The sequence below is a fragment of the Triticum urartu genome, chromosome 3 (assembly GCF_003073215.2).
Source record: "Triticum urartu cultivar G1812 chromosome 3, Tu2.1, whole genome shotgun sequence".
NCBI classification, from domain to species: Eukaryota; Viridiplantae; Streptophyta; class Magnoliopsida; order Poales; family Poaceae; genus Triticum; species Triticum urartu.
In genome coordinates this window covers 310796482-310815177 of record NC_053024.1, presented here as the reverse complement: position 1 = coordinate 310815177, position 18696 = coordinate 310796482, and the positions used below count along the sequence as shown (strand labels likewise).

General features: G+C 43.2%; 1 protein-coding gene across 5 annotated transcripts in view; it reads left to right on the top strand.

The window, feature by feature from the left end:
• Window positions 1-869: 869 nt before the first annotated feature.
• The window catches only part of LOC125543891 (protein HASTY 1), a 28004-nt gene continuing 10177 nt past the window's right edge, over window positions 870-18696 (top strand). For 2 of the 5 annotated variants that reach the window (XR_007299007.1, XR_007299008.1), the window contains exons 1-18: window positions 870-1270; window positions 1672-1773; window positions 4878-5021; window positions 5099-5179; window positions 5267-5336; window positions 5407-5477; window positions 5566-5729; window positions 5810-5881; window positions 5975-6212; window positions 6435-6497; window positions 6581-6856; window positions 14970-15083; window positions 15195-15321; window positions 15395-15564; window positions 15817-15921; window positions 17561-17664; window positions 17760-18060; window positions 18352-18584. Coding sequence is in view for 3 of the 5 variants with exons in the window: in XM_048707387.1 (XP_048563344.1) it covers window positions 1163-1270; window positions 1672-1773; window positions 4878-5021; window positions 5099-5179; window positions 5267-5336; window positions 5407-5477; window positions 5566-5729; window positions 5810-5881; window positions 5975-6212; window positions 6435-6497; window positions 6581-6856; window positions 14970-15083; window positions 15195-15321; window positions 15395-15564; window positions 15817-15921; window positions 17561-17664; window positions 17760-18060; window positions 18352-18584 (2543 nt within the window). In the remaining 2 variants the exon portion in view is untranslated. The remainder of the gene's footprint in view (window positions 1271-1671; window positions 1774-4877; window positions 5022-5098; window positions 5180-5266; window positions 5337-5406; window positions 5478-5565; window positions 5730-5809; window positions 5882-5974; window positions 6213-6434; window positions 6498-6580; window positions 6857-14969; window positions 15084-15194; window positions 15322-15394; window positions 15565-15816; window positions 15922-17560; window positions 17665-17759; window positions 18061-18351; window positions 18585-18696) is intronic. The other 3 variants (XM_048707389.1, XM_048707388.1, XM_048707387.1) reach the window with 3 other exon arrangements.

Sequence of the window (18696 nt, the reverse complement as noted above, 5' to 3'; positions counted from 1 at the left end):
GGGACTACAAGCGAATCTACAGAAAACAATTACCAAATTCACAAAAGAAATACCATATAGGGTGCTTCCACGCAACAACACTATCTTCATGCCCGAAACCCACACCTTTTTGCAGAAACCCTAGACTAAATGCATAACTCAAAACCCTAGCTTACTTTCATGGTAGGAATGCCACATTGCAAGATCAAAGCAATACAAAACCATGGATCTACCTCCAAATCGCACGGATCTGTTGTACTAGCCCGTACTTGACCGGGCACATAGCAGAAAAGGAACATGGGAGAGGAGGTGCAGAGCAGAGGCCGACCCACCATAGTCTGGAGGGAAGACAACAGGCGGCCGGACTAGGTGAGCGGAGGGAGGCGGCACTGGACCGCCGAAGAGCTTCTACGAGGCAGCCATGGTTGCTGACGTCAGCAACAGCCACGCGTCCCCCGATAGAAAGAAGAATGAAGAAGGGGGGGGGGAGAGGGAGGAGGATAAGCTACAGGAGTTCCCCGACATAATAAATTCAGGTACTCCCCGTGGCTATCTAGCCTGTACCGCGGGTTGATAACAAGGAAAGGCAGGGGGCTCTTTGCAAAAATGTGGACGCTGACCGACTCGAATCCGAGAAGTCCACTTGTCGAGCTTTGATTGGTTCAAGACTAAAATTACACACTGGCTGCAAGTTGTGGGACTGGTTAAGTCCATTTTGTAAGTTGTAGGACCAAACCATCATCCTTAGGACCCGATGCCTTTACCTCAAAGAAGAACACGCACACGGCACAAGACACGCGTCAAGCGCACGAACGCATCCGAGGCAAACGGGCCACACGACCGCCGCGACCCACGAGCCGACGAGGCGACGACCACCGACCTGTGTTGTCCTGCTGCGCATTCCACGCTCTGGGCCAGTTCTCTTCTTTCCGCCCTTAAACCCACGCAACGCATCTCCGGTTGCGACGAACACCGAAACCCTAGCTTGTCCTCCTCCGTCACACTCACCCACTCTCTCTCTCTACTTCCTCCCCTTAAACCCACGCAACGCATCTCCGGCCACGACGAGCACGGAAACCCTAGCCCCCCCCCGGCTCCGCACGCCAATGCCTCGCCCCCGTACCCTGGTATCCACCTCCCGCTAGCCCCCCTTCGCATTCCAGAAGGAATACCCCATCCAAAGATGGCCGCGGACCCTGCCGCGGACTCCGTGGCTGCGGCGATCTCCGCTGCGATGGACTGGCGATCTTCTCCCGACGCCCGTAACGCCGCCTTCGCCTATCTCGAATCGGTCCGTGCTTAGTCCCGTCCTCCTTCTAATCCCCGTTCTTATTGGTGCTTCTGTGTCTGTACTGACGTTGGTGGTGCTGCCGTCGTGTCGTTACCCGGGCACTTAAGATTTCGAAGTTTCCTATTTTGAGCTGCTTCGAATGTTTTTGACAGAAACGCTGATGCATCCGTGCGGCTCTGTTCTGCACGTATTTGGCAGGACAAGGCCAATCCTCTGATCAAATAGTTGAATTCCCTTCCATTTCTATGCACATTTCTTCTGTTATACTATGAAAAAACTTGTAGTGGTCCATTGCTAATCTTCTGTAATACTAATAAAAAACTTGTACTGTAGTGCTCCATTGCTAAAGATGTAATGCTGTTGGGGGCCAATGGCATGACAGTGAGACTTGCCAATTGCAGGTCAAAAGTGGAGATGTCCGAGCGTTAGCGAGCACATCTTTTCTATTGGTCCGGAAGCACCAGGCTTCAGAGATCCGACTACATGGGTTTAAAATGTTGCAGGTGAACTCTGCATCTTATAAATTGCGATCTTAGTGATTGATCTTGTCCTGATTGCTTTAGAAACCCAAACTATTCGGCTGGTAAACTACATAAAAATATGCAAACAGTTGAACTTAAGGTTGTTCTTTTTTTTGCTTCTAGCCTTACAAAAATCATGCACTTCTCATCAGTCAGCATGCACTTCTATGTAACGGGGGCAATTGCATGCATATTGCAGAAGTTAGAAATGGATTATATGCAGACTTGGAAAACACACATTAATATACCGAAACATGTTAATCTATTAAAAAGTTGTAAACCCTTTCTATCTAAATTATTCTAGCGTATGTGAGTAGATTTGTTGCAAGTGATTGATGTGGTAGGTGTAAGAGGAATAGTGTGGTGCAGATTTGTCTAAGTGACTAGTGATCTCATATAATGCTGACAAGGCAAAATAGGAAAATATTTAAACGCAGAACTACCTTAAGTTGTAAATGTGAATCCATGCAGCTTTTACTACCCTTTGATGTTTTCTGATGGTGTGCTGTAAACACCTGGTTCGGTAAATATTTAATTGGTAACAGTTATTAGTGGCAAATATTCAAATGTTCTCACAATGAGGTATGCTAAATTGGTGAATTTATCACTGTAGTGCAATAATTTGGAAATGGTGTTGCTTTGAGTGTGTTCTGTTATGGTAGTAAAAATAACCAAGTGAAAAAACAACGTAGCATTTGACGTTTTTAAGAATCGGTGTTCTGTTAGTGTGTACGCTGCCTTAGAAGTTGTGTATTGATTTGAGACATCAGAATTCTTTGATTAATAATCTAGGAAAGAACTTGACTCAATAGTTTACTTCCAGATATTATTTTATATTTCTGTGCTTGCTGGCATGCATCGTAACCAATGTTCAGGATATTGGTAACTGGTACCATATCGGTCAGGTGCTGAGTAGGGATTAATCGGCGAATTGGCCATTTAACTGAATTTATCAGTAACCCATTTATCGGGAGGTTAACTAGGGCCATACCTATATATCCTAGGGTATATAGCAACATGCAGTGTAGTAAGGGCCTGTTCGGTACTTCTCCATGGCCTCAAAATCCTGAACTCCACCACCAGCTTCCCATCGCCAGCTTCTCACGAGAGCGCCGCGAAGCACAGCTTCTTTGTCGTTAGGATTGGCCTGGGCCACTAGAGAGAAAATCAGTAGGTGCTCGCTGTATGTATCGCTCGTGAAATAAGGCTCGAACCGGTACGTTCACTTGGCGGTGGCATCAACAGGTAATTTTGACCAAACTCCAACTCCTGAAGAACCTGGGAGCCCGGAATGACCAGCTCCGCGACTCCACAAAAAATGCACTGCGCTCCGCGCCAGCTTCTGTAGCTAAACTCCAGGAATTGACGCGTTCGGCTGGACTCCATGCGCGGATTCGAGGATTTGAGAAGCCAGACCACTACCGAACACGCCCTAAGTGTCTAGATATGCAATCCTAGGCCACATAGCAATAAGGAAAATTGTTGCCTTGATGTTCTGATCAAGAACAGTAGGGAGGAAACACGTTACCTATTATTTGAAGTTAGCCGCCATGGTGAAATTGGTAGACACGCTGCTCTTAGGAAGCAGTGCTCAGCATCTCGGTTCAAATCCGAGTGGCGGCATTCTCAGGCCAGTTTTGGGCTAAAAAAATGCCTAGCAGTTAATTGGCCCAGCCGATAAGTCGGCCTGACAGCTGATAAATCGGCTTGTCAGACAAATTAACTGGACCTAACTGTTAATGGCTCGAATAGCACGTTCTTGTATCGGGAGGGGGCCAAATAGCAGTTAACTGACCTATATTTGGAACAGTGATCGTAACATCTCTTCTATGAAGGCAAATCACAGTCCTCCTACTAGGCTATGAGTTCCATGCGAAATCTGGTGTGTAGCAACAGTTGGATTTTAGGTGGAGAATGAATGTTTTGACGTTCGTCCCGTCAAATAGTTAATTTCTCCTATACATGTTGGTGTCTATACATGTTGGATGTTTGGTGGTGAATGTTTGGATCTTAGGTGTGTAGTAACACTTGGATTTTAGGTGTGTTCTCCCTCCGTCCGGCTTTATGAGGCCCCTCTTATTTTTGGCTAAAGTTTGACCTATAAATTTGACTAATAAAATGTAAAATATATGCCACAAAAATTATACCGTCTGAAAGCTCTTTCAAATACAAATCCAATAATGCACTTTTTGTAGATTATACTTTATATATTTTATTAGTTATATAGATGGTCAAAGTCTCTGTCAAAATACGAGGGGCCTAATAAACCCGGATGGAGGTAGTAACACTTGTATACATGTTGGTGTCTACAGTTAAGTCCTTCTCTTCTCTTTTGTGTGCGCGCAGGAGCCACGAGGAAGGTCATAGCTACTCGTCCCTATTGGTGCCTTGCTTTAGATTATTGATGAGGCAACTTTTAACAGAAACCATGCCAGGTCAAATGTGAATGCTTTGAGATCTCACGGTGGACATGTATTGGAAACAATTAGGATGAAACCCAAAGATCTAACCATGTATGTATTGTTGAGTGTGATATGGTCTAGGAGAGTGGGGTAACCAGAAGCTGTGTGCCTAGCCCTATATAATTTTATAATCCAGTTACACTGGCCCTAAATGATTTTTTTTATGTAGCTGAAAGCTCAAACTAGGGAAAATTTTCAGCCTGGGGCTTTTCTAGGATAATGAACCGGTATATGATGCCCAGTTGAGATTTATATCTATATAAAATATGAACGTCATTTTTTTCTCCTGCACATGCATATGTGCTCACAGCACATATGTTGCATCGTGGGGCATGGCAACAAGTTGTTGTCCCAACTCACAATGTTATCTTATCTTAGTTATGGTGTCAGGCTAGGAGCTTTTTGTAGAGGAAAACCGTGTGTATGATCAACTTAATGATACAAAGTAAATATTACTCTAAATATGACTCAAACAGGCCAACTACAACTATGGCCTGACCTCATTAGTCATTTCCATTGCAATGATTGAATTAGGGACAGTTTCCACTGCAGTTTTTTTACATAGGAAGCTGTTTGTCTCTTGCCGCTATCCTTCTCTGATGGTTATCTTGTTGATGTATACAGCACTTGGTGAGATTGAGATGGGAGGAACTCAGTGTTGCAGAACGAAATGAATTTGCTAACTTGACCATCAATTTGTTGTCAGAGGTTATTGGTCCTCATGAGGAGTGGGCTTTGAAGAGTCAAACAGCTGCATTAGTAGCAGAGGTTTTTCATGTGTTCTTTTCTCTTCACATTTGTTGTACTTCAGTTACTATATCTTAGCAATTATCTTATCTCTGTAGGTAGTTAGAAGAGAGGGGGTTACATTGTTAAATACATTACTTCCCTCTATTGTTTCTCTGTCTAACACTGGCCCTGTTGAGGTATGTTTCTCACAGTACTGCAGCAAAAGATCTGTGCTTTGATCACCCCATTTTGGATCTTGTAACTGTATTGTCTATAACTGGTAGGCTGAGCTAGGTTCTATGATTCTAAGGTGGCTTCCAGAGGATATCACTGTTCACAACGAGGATTTAGAAGGTCAGTTTTGTTTTTTGCAGTTTCTCTGCCGTCATTTTACTTATTATAAATTGCCACTTACATTCAACAGGTGATAAACGACGAGCACTGTTGCGTGGCCTTACCGAGGCACTGCCACAAATTCTACCTCTGTTATATTCTGTAAGTTTGTCTTCACTTTGTCTAGCAAATTTGGGGCACCATGTACAGGACATGCTAACTTAAGAATCTTCTGATATCTCTTCTGTAGCTAGTTGAGAAACATTTTGTAGCCGCTTTAAGCGAGCACACGAGGCAGCAAATGGAGTTGGCTAAACATCATGTAGGGACAGTAACAGCTGTTCTAAATGCCATCAATGCATACGCTGAATGGGCTCCTGTAACAGATCTTGCCAAATATGGTTTAATTCATGGGTCTGTTGGCTTGAATATCTGATTCTCAAGGTTTCACTATGTTCTATCTCATTTATCTCAAGTGCCTTCCTATTTTGCAGATGTGGGTCCTTGCTTTCTTACAGTGATTTTCGCCTCCTTGCTTGCGAGTTCTTTAAAATAGTTTGTCACAGGTATAGTAACACTGATGCATTCATAACTAAAAGCTTGTTCTATGGGTGCCTTTTCTGACATGTTCTTTGCTTGTGCAATGCAACCTAGCTCAGAAAACGACCTGCAGATGTTGCAGTTTGCGAGTATGATGCAGCAATGAGCAACATTTTCCAGGTGTTGATGAACATCTCCCAAGAATTTTTAACCAAATCTAGGATGCAGCCCATGGCTATTGATGAAAGTGAATACGAGTTTGGAGTTTGTATTTGCGAGACAGTAGTTGCTCTAGGTTCTTCTAACATGCAGTGCATACTGGTTGATGGAGCTAGAACTTCACACTTCCTACAACAAGTGAGCATTTCCAAATACACCTCTCCAAATGATTAGTTCTACGTAGCATCTTACCTTCTAATTTTGTCCAAGTGCTAGCTGACTTGTCACCAGATGACTAGTTGGATATTGTATTGAGTTTGTGCATGTCTTCAATACTCATCAACACGAAGATCTCTACATGTTACCAGTTGGTTCTTGCTGTTCACTTTCTTGTGTTTAATTTGTTTTTGTTCCAAACAGATGCTGGAATATTACCAACATTACAGGATTGCACTCCATTTCCAATCTTTGTTGTTTTGGCTGGTATGCATCTGGTCTCTTGTGTAGTTCAAACGCGTGCCAGGTTGTTCTTTAACTCTGAAGAAGTTAACACAAAATTTATGTAGGTGGCATTGAGGGAACCATCGAAAGCTAAGTCTGTTGCTCGTGTTTCTGGTGATACCTCTCCTGCTGGAAATTTTGGTTCTGTTGGTGTCAGTTCAACTGAAAAGGAGAAAAAAGGGGTGTCATTATTTATTACCGATGAAATATACAGTACACTATTGGACGTTTCTTTCAAAAGAATGCTTAAGAAAAGTGCGAATTCATCTTCAAGTCTGTTGGAACTATGGAATGAAGAGCTTGAGGGGAAGAGTGACTTCAGCAACTATCGTACCAAATTGGTATGTCTTGTTTTTTCTTGGCATCTATATGTGATGAGGAACACTAGATGTGAAGAAAGAAAACACATGCCAGATCTGTTTGGCTACTTCTAGATGCTTCCACTCTAGTGTAGTATTTCTTTCCTTTTCTTTTCTATCCTACCTACTGTTTTCTAGTCTTCTAGTTGTGAGTAGCTATGAGTAGAATGGTGGAACTTACATAATGTTTTCTAGAGTATTCCAGCTATAAGTAGAAGTATGTGAAGGCTTCCTAAAGCCCTATAAATAGAGGACCTCACCTCTACTTTGTACCCAGACTATGTACCCCTACCTATAATAGAACTTGTTCTTATCTAAGATTTTGGAGTAGATCTTGTGCCCTAGGAGTTCTGGATTGAACTCTTGCTGCCCTATCAGCCTACATTCGCCTCTAGAGCGATATCTAGCGCAGCACGTTGAAGCTGTTCCTTCAACACTTGTGTTGTACACATTGTAGCAGCAAGGTGGAGTTGCTCCTTCACAACCTTTGTGCTGCTTCAGGTGGTATCAGAGCCTCGTTGACCCATAATCGTTCTTGCTGTCCTCTTCGAGAGCAAGTTGCAGCAAGCAATGGAGCAATTGGAGAAGAGGATGGATGCTGCTGAACAACAAATCAAAGAGTTGCGTGAAGATCTTAATAGGAGATTTGACCAGCTGGTTGAGATGATAAGAAAGGGTGTCCCCCCTGCTACCAATGAAGGAGATTCATCGAAAGAAGAGGAAGATGTTCATCAAGGAAGAATGAGAGGTAATCTTGGAGCAAGACCACCACAACAACATGTTGTTCAACGTGCTTCAAGAAGCCAATTTATGATGAAGCTTCTGAAGGTGAAGAATATGATGATGCCCTTGAGGAACCAAATCTCTACGCATATCGGAGAGCACCCAACCCTACATATGCAAGAGATACATACAAGGTGAAAGCTGAGATCTCAAGTTTTAATGGAAATGTTGACATTGAAGGGTGCCTGGATTGGTTATATGAAGTAGAGACTTTCTTTGAGGTCATGGAGGTTCCAGAAGATCGTAGAGTTCCTTTGGTCGCATACAAGCTGAAAGGAGGAGCCGGTGCATGGTGGCATCGCGTTCAAGAGGAGCGCAGGCTGAGAGGAGAACCTCGTGTTAGAACTTGGCGACAAATGAAAGGCCTCTTGAAAGGGAGATTTTTGCCCGCTGATTATGACCAGATCCTATTTATCCAATTTCAAAATTGTGCTCAAGGAAATAGGACTGTTTCAGATTACACGGAGGAGTTTCTAAGGCTACAAGTGAGGTGCAACCTTGCTGAAATTGAAGGGCAACAAGTTGCAAGGTACATCAATGGTCTTAATGATGCTATTCAAGATCGATTGATGCTGCAACAAATCTGGTCCTTTGATCAAGCACAAGCTCTAGCCTTAAAGGCCGAGAGGTTTGTGAGGATGAGAAAGACAACTAAGGCTCCATATCCTCCATATCCTCATACCGAAGGCTCATCTAGGAGCCAACCTAATAGAGTGGAAGAAAAGGCCACTCCACCAAAGACAAAACAGCCCATCCTGAAACAAACTAGAGGCAAGGGTAAGGCAAATGAAGGCCCAAAGTGCTATAAATGTGGTAAAGAGGGATACATATCCATCGGTTGCCCACTAAGGAAATTTGTTGACACGACTATCCATGATAGTGAAAGCGATGAGGAAGAATACGAATCTGAAGATGTAGACGGACAAGAGGTTTGTCAAGAAGAAGGTGAAGAGGTGGTATGTGTGATCCTGCGTGCCTATGCTCCACACCACAACTCGATGACACACAAAGGAAGAAAATATTTGAGAGCAAATGCACGGTGAATGGCAAGGTATGCAAACTAGTGATTGATAGTTGCAGCTGCGAGAATCTTATCTCCCAGAAGTTGGTGGACCATTTAAAGCTTGAAACCCATGGTCATCCAAATCCCTACACTATTGGATGGATCAAGAAAGGAGTGAATATGAGGATCACCAAACAATGCACCCTGCCACTTTCTTTGGGTAAGCATTATCGCTCAAATGTGTTGTGTGACGTGGTTGACATGGATGCCAGCCATGTTCTTCTTGGGAGGCCTTGGCAATTTGATGTGGATACTACACACAAGGGCAAGGAAAATTCTTACTCTTTCATTTGGAACAAGAGAAAGATCATTATCTTACCAAACAAAACCGAAGGTAATACCTCTAAGAAGGAGGGGAAAACTATGTTAACTATCTCCCATACCTCCCATGAGTTTATGGAAGACTTGAAGGAGGCAGATTTGTGTGCTGCACTTGTTGTAAAGGGAGAAGAGCACCTGACTGTTGAAATTCCAGCAAAGGTACGTGGTTTATTGGCAGAATTTCAGAACATACTTGGGGAGCCACATGGCTTGCCACCGATGAGAGGAATTCAACATATAATTGACTTAATTCCGGGAGCAAGTCTTCCTAATCTTCCACACTATCGAATGAACCCAAAAGAGCATGATATATTGAAGGAGAAAATGGAGGAATTGTTGCAAAGGGGGCACATTCGAGAAAGTATTAGCCCATGTGCTGTACCAGCCCTACTCGCGCCAAAGAAAGGATCTTGGCGCATGTGTACGGACAGTAGAGCCGTTAACAAGATCACCGTAAGGTATAGATTTCCTATTCCTCGTCTGGATGATATGTTGGATCAACTTAGTGGAGCAGGAGCGTTCACAAAGCTAGATTTAAGAAGTGGATATCATCAAATCCGTATAAGACCCGGGGATGAATGGAAGACCGCCTTCAAGACAAAGGAAGGGTTGTTTGAATGGCTAGTCATGCCATTTGGACTCTCAAATGCACCAAGTACCTTTATGCACTTAATGAACCAAGTCCGTAGACCCTTCTTATCCCACTTTCTTGTGGTCTATTTCGATGACATCTTGATCTATAGCAAGGATGAGGATGAACACTTTGATCACATTCGGAAGCTGCTAGAAGTACTAAGGGAAAATGAGCTCTACGTCAACTTGGAGAAATGTGTTTTCCTGCAAACACAACTTCTTTTCCTAGGATTCGTCATAACATGTGACGGCATTCGTGTTGATGATTCTAAGGTTGAAGCAATCCGAGAATGGCCAACTCCTAAGACCATTTTTGAGGTAAGAAGCTTTCATGGCCTTGCAACTTTCTATAGGCGATTTGTGAAGAATTTCAGCACTATCATGGCACCAATTACCGAGTGTTTGAAGAAAGGAAGGTTCCAATGGGCAGAAGCAGCTGAAGCTAGCTTCAATGAGATTAAATAAAAGCTATCACAAGCTCCTGTCTTGGTACTACCTGATTTCAACAAGACTTTTGAGTTGGAGTGTGATGCAAGTGGAGTAGGCATTGGAGCTGTCCTATCTCAAGAAAGGAAGCCCATTGCTTTCTTTAGTGAGAAGTTAAGTGAAGCTAGACAGAAATGAAGTAACCTATCAGCAAGAATTATACGCCGTTTTCAGAGCGTTGAAAACTTGGGAAGTCTATTTGCTGCCTAAAGAGTTCATTGTTTATAGCGACCATCAATCCTTGAAGCATTTTAGAAATCAAAAGCATGTTGACCGCATGCTAGCAAGATGGGCAGCATATCTGGAGAGGTTTAACTATCTCATCGTGCATAAATCTGGAATAACTAACAAAGTGGCCGATGCTTTGAGTCGTTGTGCATGCCTCTTGACTTCTTTTGAACTGAACTTTCGGGCATGGATCAAATAAAGGAGTTGTATGAGGGTGACGAAGACTTTGGCCATGTTTGGGTAAAGCACGCAAGGGGCCAACCATTAGGTGATGACTATTTGATGCAAGATGGATATTTCTTCAAAAATGATCGTTTGTGCATTCCAAGAAGTTCTCTACGTGACAAGTTGGTTAGAGAGCTCCATTCAAGTGATCTTAGTGGCCATGTTGGACGGGACAAGACTATCGCTAACCTAGAAGCTCGCTACTTTTGGCCAGAACTAAAGAGAGATGCTGGAAAGTTTGTTCAACGGTGCCCAATATGTCAAGCCTGCAAAGGCCAAGTCCAGAACACAGGGTTATACATGCCTTTGCCTGTTCCTGTTGCTCCATGGGAGGACATCTCTATGGACTTCGTCTTGGGCTTGCCAAGAACAAGACCAGGAAGTGATGCTGTATTTGTGGTCGTGGATAGATTCTCTAAGGGTGTGTTTGCTTTGTGTCATGGGGTGGAATGTAACGGGTCTAACCCGTCCCTGACCTTTGTTCTAGTGTTTGGTAGTCAAGTGGAACCGGAACTCATCCGTTCCCCGAAAGCGAATATACCCCTGATATCCGGAATTGAGTGGTACCGCCGAATCGGTGGAATTACATGGAACCGAGCCTCTCCCTCTTTCCTCGGCTGCTCCTCTTCTTCCATTGACACTACCGGCTGCTCCTCTCCCTTGTCTCCTCAATCGGCTGCCGGGGGGTCGTCTTGAAGCCGGCTAGCAGCGGCTGCAGCGGTTGCGTGACTCACGGCCGGGGATACGGGCGGCGGCGTTCAGTGCTCAGCCGGTAGCCTGAGACGCGGGCGACGGCGGCCTACATTGGTGGCACCGGCGGGCGCGCGACTCATGGCCGGTAAGATGGTCGGCGGCGGCCGGAGAGGCGGGTGACGGCGGGCGGCTCAGGTCGCAGCGGCGGCAGAAGGTACGATCCCTGGCGGAGCAACGGCGGCGGCGAGCAGAAAATAGGCATCCCATCCCCGTCCCTCTCCTGGGCTAGCAGCGGTGCGCGAGAACGGGATAGCAGCAGCATGCATCAGCGGGAGGCAGGGCGTGCAACAGCAGCAGATCTCCTGGGCTAGCAGCGACGCGTCATGAAGCAGATAACAGCAGGGTCAGCAGCTTGTTTGATGGTAGATCTATGTTCTCTTTATTCAGATTTGTGACAAATTTTGTTGTCTACTTTCAGAAAATTTGTTGTGACTACAAAATTTACATAAAAAGCGGGTTATATGATGATGATAAATCATTGTCGCTGATAACTATTTTTGCTTGTGAGTGAATTTATGAATAATCTATACTACAAATACAATTCTAATATTATTGCACATTTGTATAGTTTGCTGTTAAACATAAAAAAGTTATAATTGTTCAAATGGATGTGAGAATAATCTCACAAATGGTGAAGAACCAAATCCATTCCACTTCATCTCTTCAACCAAACCCTTAAATGTAACCGTTCCATTCCACCTATTGTGCTCAACCAAACACAGGAACGGAACCGACCCATTCCGATGGAATGGAATCATGACATTCCATTCCACTTCGTTCTCAAACCAAACACACCCTAAGATGGCTCATTTCATCCCATGCCGCAAGACAACGGATGCTCATTATGTGGCAAACCTATTCTTTCGAGAAGTGGTCAGACTTCATGGAGTTCCAAGGTCCATTGTCTCAGACCGTGATAGCAAGTTTCTTGCTGCATTTTGGCTCACTTTGTGGAAGCATTTCAACACTGAATTGAAATTTTCTAGCACTGCTCATCCACAAATAGATGGACAAACGGAAGTGGTGAACACGTTTTTGGGTAATCTGATCCGTTGCATTTGTGGAGAAAGAAAGGGACAATGGGATTTGGCTTTATCTCTTGCAGAGTTCTCCTACAATAACTCCAAGCATAGATCCACAGGAAGGAGCCCTTTTCCCATTGTCTACACTAAAGTTCCAACACATGTGGTCGACCTGGTGAAGCTGCCATCAAGGGGAAACTCAAAATCAGCATTGTCCTTTGCTGATAATTACATCGAGTTATTTGAAGAGATTCGCGGCGCTTTGGAAGCACAAAATCAGAAATATAAACAACTTGCTGATTGCAAAAAGAGGCCAAAATCATTCCAAGTCGGTGATAAGGTGATGGTCTACCTCCGAAAAGAGAGGCTGCCTTTAGGTGTTAAAGGGAAACTTAGGCAGCGAAGGTATGGGCCCTTCTCTATCGTGAGGAAGATAAATGATAATGCTTATGTGATAGATCTTCCAAGTGACATGGGTATCTCCAACATTTTCAATGTTGCGGACTTGACTCTCTACCACCCGGAAGAAGCGCTCTATGAAGATAACTCGAGGGCGAGTTCCAAACAACCAGGGGAGAATGATGAGGAACACTAGATGAGAAGAAAGAAAACACATGCCAGATCTGTTTGGCTACTTCTAGATGCTTCCACTCTAGTGTAGTATTTCTTTCCTTTTCTTTTCTATCCTACCTACTGTTTTCTAGAGTCTTCTAGTTGTGAGTAGCTATGAGTAGAATGGTGAAACTTACATAATGTTTTCTAGAGTATTCCAGCTATAAGTAGAAGCATGTGAAGGCTTCCCAAAGCCCTATAAATAGAGGTCCTCACCTCTACTTTGTACCCAGACTATGTACCCCTACCTATAATAGAACTTGTTGTTCTTATCTAAGATCTTGGAGTAGATCTTGTGCCCTAGGAGTTCTGATTGAACTCTTGCTGCCCTATCAGCCTACATTTGCCTCTAGAGCGATATCTAGCGCAGCACGTTGAAGCTGTTCCTTCAACACTTGTGCTGTACACATTGTAGCAGCAAGGTGGAGTTGCTCCTTCACAACCTTTGTGCTGCTTCAATATGGCCCTTGCCCCTTGCCGTCAACGATTTTCAGTATTGATTTTCAGTATTTGCCTTCACCATATTTGTTCAGACAATTAGTGAAAATCAAATAAAACTTTTCTGTGTCAAATGTTAGTATAACTGTCTACTGAAACACATTCACCTGGTTTACACTTATGTATGTCCATTAACCTCAGTGAAGGAGATTGTGGAGTCCACGGCATCACCGCCAGTCGATACGCCTGTGATTGTAACATCTATCCTCTGGGTAGAGGATGTCATGGCCTCATGGGTGTCCAGTACTGTTGCTTGCACGTCGTTTTTTCCTCTTCTCCCCCTGCCATTCTCTCCCTCTCCCCGCTCAACCACTGGCTCGTTTGCCACCATATTGCCGCCACCAGCCAAGCCATGGCACACCACCTCCTGTTTCCTTTATCTGATATCTTTCCAAACCCTAGATGAAACTCATGCTCGACTGTGGCGGAACTGCCTTGCTTCTTCCCTGGCGCCGTTAATGCCCCTTGCTCTGTTGCGCTGCGGTATCACCTTCCAATAGATGCTCGCGTGCTCGTAACATCAATGTCCACACATGACTTCAGTTCGCTGGGTAGAGGATGCTATGGCCTTGTGGATGTCCAGTACTGTTGCTCGCACGTTGTGTTTTCCTCTTCTTCTCGACCTGTCATATCCTCCTACTTGTTCAACCGCTGGCTCGTCTGCCACCATGTTTCCACGGCACACCACCTTTCCTGTTTCTTTTATCTGGTTTCTTTCCTAACCCTAGACACAGCTGCCTTGCTTCTTCTCTGGTGCTATTAATGGCCCCCTACATATGCCTCCTTTTGATCTGTTGCACCATAATTTTTGACCTCTGCCCTTTTGTGGGCTATTCGAAGCTAAAAAAAATTACCAGGTGAAACCAAAGTTTTCTGTTTGAGAGCTGAATTTTGAATTGAAAATTCCGTAACCTAAAAGTCATTATTTTAGTTAAAATGCTGAATTACTGCAATTTATAGTTGACTTGCTCGAGTTCAATGTCAAAATTTTATCTGGATGAAATCAATTCCTTTTTCCTTTATGTTAAAAAAGTGCAGAATTTCCACAGTTGCAAATTGATCTGTTTATTTTGAATGAGCAAATTTCTTCCATGTTAAAGATGGAGCTCAGGAATCAGAAATTGTGTTTTCATAAAATGAATGATGGGTGGCGTGGTAGTATCTTCTCATCGAGACACTTAACAGAAGGTCATGGGTTCCATAGGATGCCTATTAAAAAGACATGATTATTAATTGTTATCAGCTATACCTTGTACATATGCCAAGGCAAGGCATGCTAGTTGTAATCATTTACCTTCGAGCATATCATATTCATTTGCCTACTGCCTTGTTATCGTTTTTCATCCTTTCAGCTTAGCCTTGTAATTTGTGGTAACAGCAATATATTTGCCACAAGTCTACTTACTGTATGTTCTGATAAAACCTGCATATGATGCTTTTTACTAAACACGTATTTTGATTCTTCCTGCAGCTGGATCTCATAAGAGTTATTGCTTCTCAAAGGCCTGTTATTGCTGCAGCAAACATTGTACAGAGAATAAATGTTGTTTCTGGAGATGCTAATCAAACAACAAAATCCCCCCAGGTCGAATACCTGCATACATTTACCATTTCAACTCAATGATTTGTCTTTTGCCACTTTATCTCAAAGAAAGTAACCTTCTAGTTCATGTTTTTATCTAATTATCTGTTTCAGGATCTTGACGCTATGGTAGGTGCCCAGCTGGGTCTTGAAACAGTTGTTAGTGCCATATTTGATGGCTCGGGTGATTATGCAAAGACTGACCATGAGGCAAAATTCCAAATTCACAGGACTTTTGAAGGTTTGATCTGTGTTTTATGGCTGATTTATTGTTGGTTCTACAGCCCTCTTACTTTCTTCTGCTTGTGAACCAGGCTTACTTCAGCAGCTTCTTTCTTTGAAGTGGACAGAACCTAGCCTCATAGTTATTCATGGTCATTATTTGGATTCTCTGGGTCTGTACTTGAGACATTATCCAGATGTAGTTGCTAGTGTTGTGAACAAGCTTTTTGAACTATTGACATCTCTCCCGATTACAATTCAGGTACTTTGTCATTTTCGTCATGGCAGTGAAATAAAATGAACTACCCTGATGTTGTTATTCGGTGAGGATGTTATGCTGGATGTAAATCCTTCACCCAGTTCAATCGTAATATGCTGATGCTATATTGAGCTCAACAATTATCTCCACGTGCGACCATTTCATGCATTTTATCTCCCTTCTGTTGTTCATTCTATTTAAATTGTTTTGGTACAATTCTATGTTTTAATTCTAGTTTTGTGTCATTTGTTGTAGCAACAGGGTCCATCAAATAATTCCCGGCAAGCTAGGTTACAGATTTGCTCATCATTCATTCGCATATCAAGAGCTGCTGATAAAGCACTTCTGCCTCATATGAAGGTTAGGCTCTGTTCACAATTGATTCTGTCACTCCCTCCGTTCGAAATTAATTGAAGTTGTACTTTTGTCATAAGTCAAACTTATTTATGTCTAACCAAGCCTATAGGAAAATATATCAAAATATAGCATATAGAACATTCATTAGATTCTTTAGCGTCCTTGCCGTGATTATCCAGCAGATCAGGGACTAGGGGAAGGATTTGAACCTGGGGAAGAACAGAGAAGAGAGACGAGGCAATGATTCTCATTTGTCATTTCATTAGGTACCGAGTCATCTCTTCTTAGTACATTTTATAGTGCCATCTTTACAGGGCCATGGGCCTCAATGGCTATCACAAAAAGTCCACTATCCAGCACACACCCAAGCCTATACTCCAACTTCAAATGCACGCAAGCTCCTGCTGGGCCAGCTAATCTGCCACATCCTTTAGCTTGTACTTACCTGACAGTGCTGCTGCTAGCGCTAGCATGGCGGTACTGACTGATTCTCTATTAACATATGTTTTCGTAATATATATGTAGATTTTAGTACATTTTTCTATAGAGTTGGTCAAACTTTAACTTGTCTGACTCAGGACAAAGCTAGAACTTCAACTAATTTGGAACGGAAGGAGTACCATTTGATCTTACATGAAGGTCTGCACTACACAGCATTGTTTTTAAGGTGACCCGCCTTAGATGCTTCGGTGACGCTTAGGCGGCAAGGACCCTGGCAAGCGCAAGCTAAGCCTTGCAATTATGACACCTAGGCATCAGGACGGCGGGTGCTCGCCTTAGGTTACCGCGGCCTTAAAAACATTTGTACGCAGACTATTTTTGTGAGGCTATGGCAGATTATATCTATTTGCGAATCTACGACAGGGTACTTACAGTACCATCTTGAAGTTGTTAATTGCACTTGTGTTGTTTGGATTAAAGTTATCTTTTGTGGATAAGCCAGTTTGTAGAAGAAGAATAGTTGGGTTTCCATAATCTCGAAGTATATATGAGGAAAACATGCTCGCCGTGTAGGTGATTTCTGTTGATGGCCGTCCAGTTTGGTATAGTTCAGTCAATTTGTAAAGATATACCATTAAATTATAGTGGTGCGGACCTTACCTTGTGGCTGCAAGGGGAGAGGTATACATAGGGTATGATTGAAGAATAGAGTGATTCTTCTTGCTTGATTCCCTCAAAAGTTACACAGCTGACACTACCACATCCTAATTTGACCTGCTGTATTCTAATCAGGAAACATCCTGAAACATGTATTTGATACATGCTTCCTGAACTCTTCCCAAGTCATCTTCCTAATTCTGTCTCTTAACTCAAGTTCCTGATTCAGTTCGTCCACCTCCTGGACTCTCCTCTGGCTGACTCTTACCTTGATTTTCTTTATTTCTTGGACATGATTCACACATCACCGCATGCCCTGTACGTTGTACGCCTTGCTGGCCGTCTGGCAGCAATTTATAAGTCGATGAACTTTGTAGCCAGCCTTCAACTAGGTGGAAAAAAGTACGTGAACTGGATTAGAATGATCTGCATTCTAACCTATTTCGGCAGCGTCATGTATATTTGCTTTACAGAATGCAGTTCACTGTCGCATCTGTTTTCTTTCAGAAATTTGGTTGCTAAAAGTGCTTTGCCAATGATGCAGAACATTGCCGATACCATGGCTTACCTTCAAGGAGAGGGCCGCTTACTACGGGCTGAGCATGATCACCTATGTGAAGCGTTTCTTATTATGGCCTCCTCGTCTGGGTATTTCGCTGTAACACCTTTTTCACATATATTTTTGCAACTATGATAACATGATGTTGCTTCCACTAGTTTCATATATTTTAACATCTTTGTAGGATTCAACAGCAACAGGAAGTCCTGGCCTGGTTACTTGAACCTCTTAACAAAACATGGACCCAAGTGGAATGGCAAACTGCATACTTGTCTGACCCATCTGGCTTGACAGACATGTTCGCTGACACCCAATTTATGTGGTCAATTTATCACACGGTTACGTTCTTTGAGAAGGCACTCAAACGGAGCGGTACCAAAAGGTCTACAACAGCTCCGCAAGCAGCCATCACCACAACAACAGCAACTGGTTATCTGCATCCGATGTCTTCACATCTATCATGGATTCTGCCCCCTCTCTTAAGGGTAATTTGACACATTGTTTTTATCAGCTTAGATAATAAGGACAAGACATCAAGGATGGAAGTTTTATAACCAGGATCCTTTATTAATTCTTCTGTAGCTTATGAACTGAGTAATCTGATGACTGACTATAGTTTGGACTCAGTTTTTATTTGTCTCTTTTGTTGGATGATCTTCAGTAGTGTGGTGGCTGACTATACATGCTCTTCACCAGATTTTCATTAACTTCTCTTTAGCCATTATACATAGGCTAATCTGATACTTTCTGTTTCCCTTTTGTTGCCCAATCTTCAGCTGCTGAGATGTATACATGCACTTTGGGCTGAGCCATTTGCTCAGTCGCTGACAGGAGAAATCAAAGCGGCCAAAAGCATGACTATCTCGGAGCAGGCCAGTCTGCTGGGAGAGACAAGTAAACCTACCAAGGGCCAGGTTGCACCTGCTGATGGATTACTGGATGTTCAAAGGGAGGGAGAGTCTAAGGAAAATAACATAAGAAACTGGTTACGAGGCGTCCGTGACAGTGGGTAAGGATTCTTAATTCGAGTACTGCAAATATTCACTTTGTATTTTTGAAGTTCTGTTGATTCCCCGTTCAATCTTAAAGAGCATTATTGGTACCATCTATATTGTTCATCA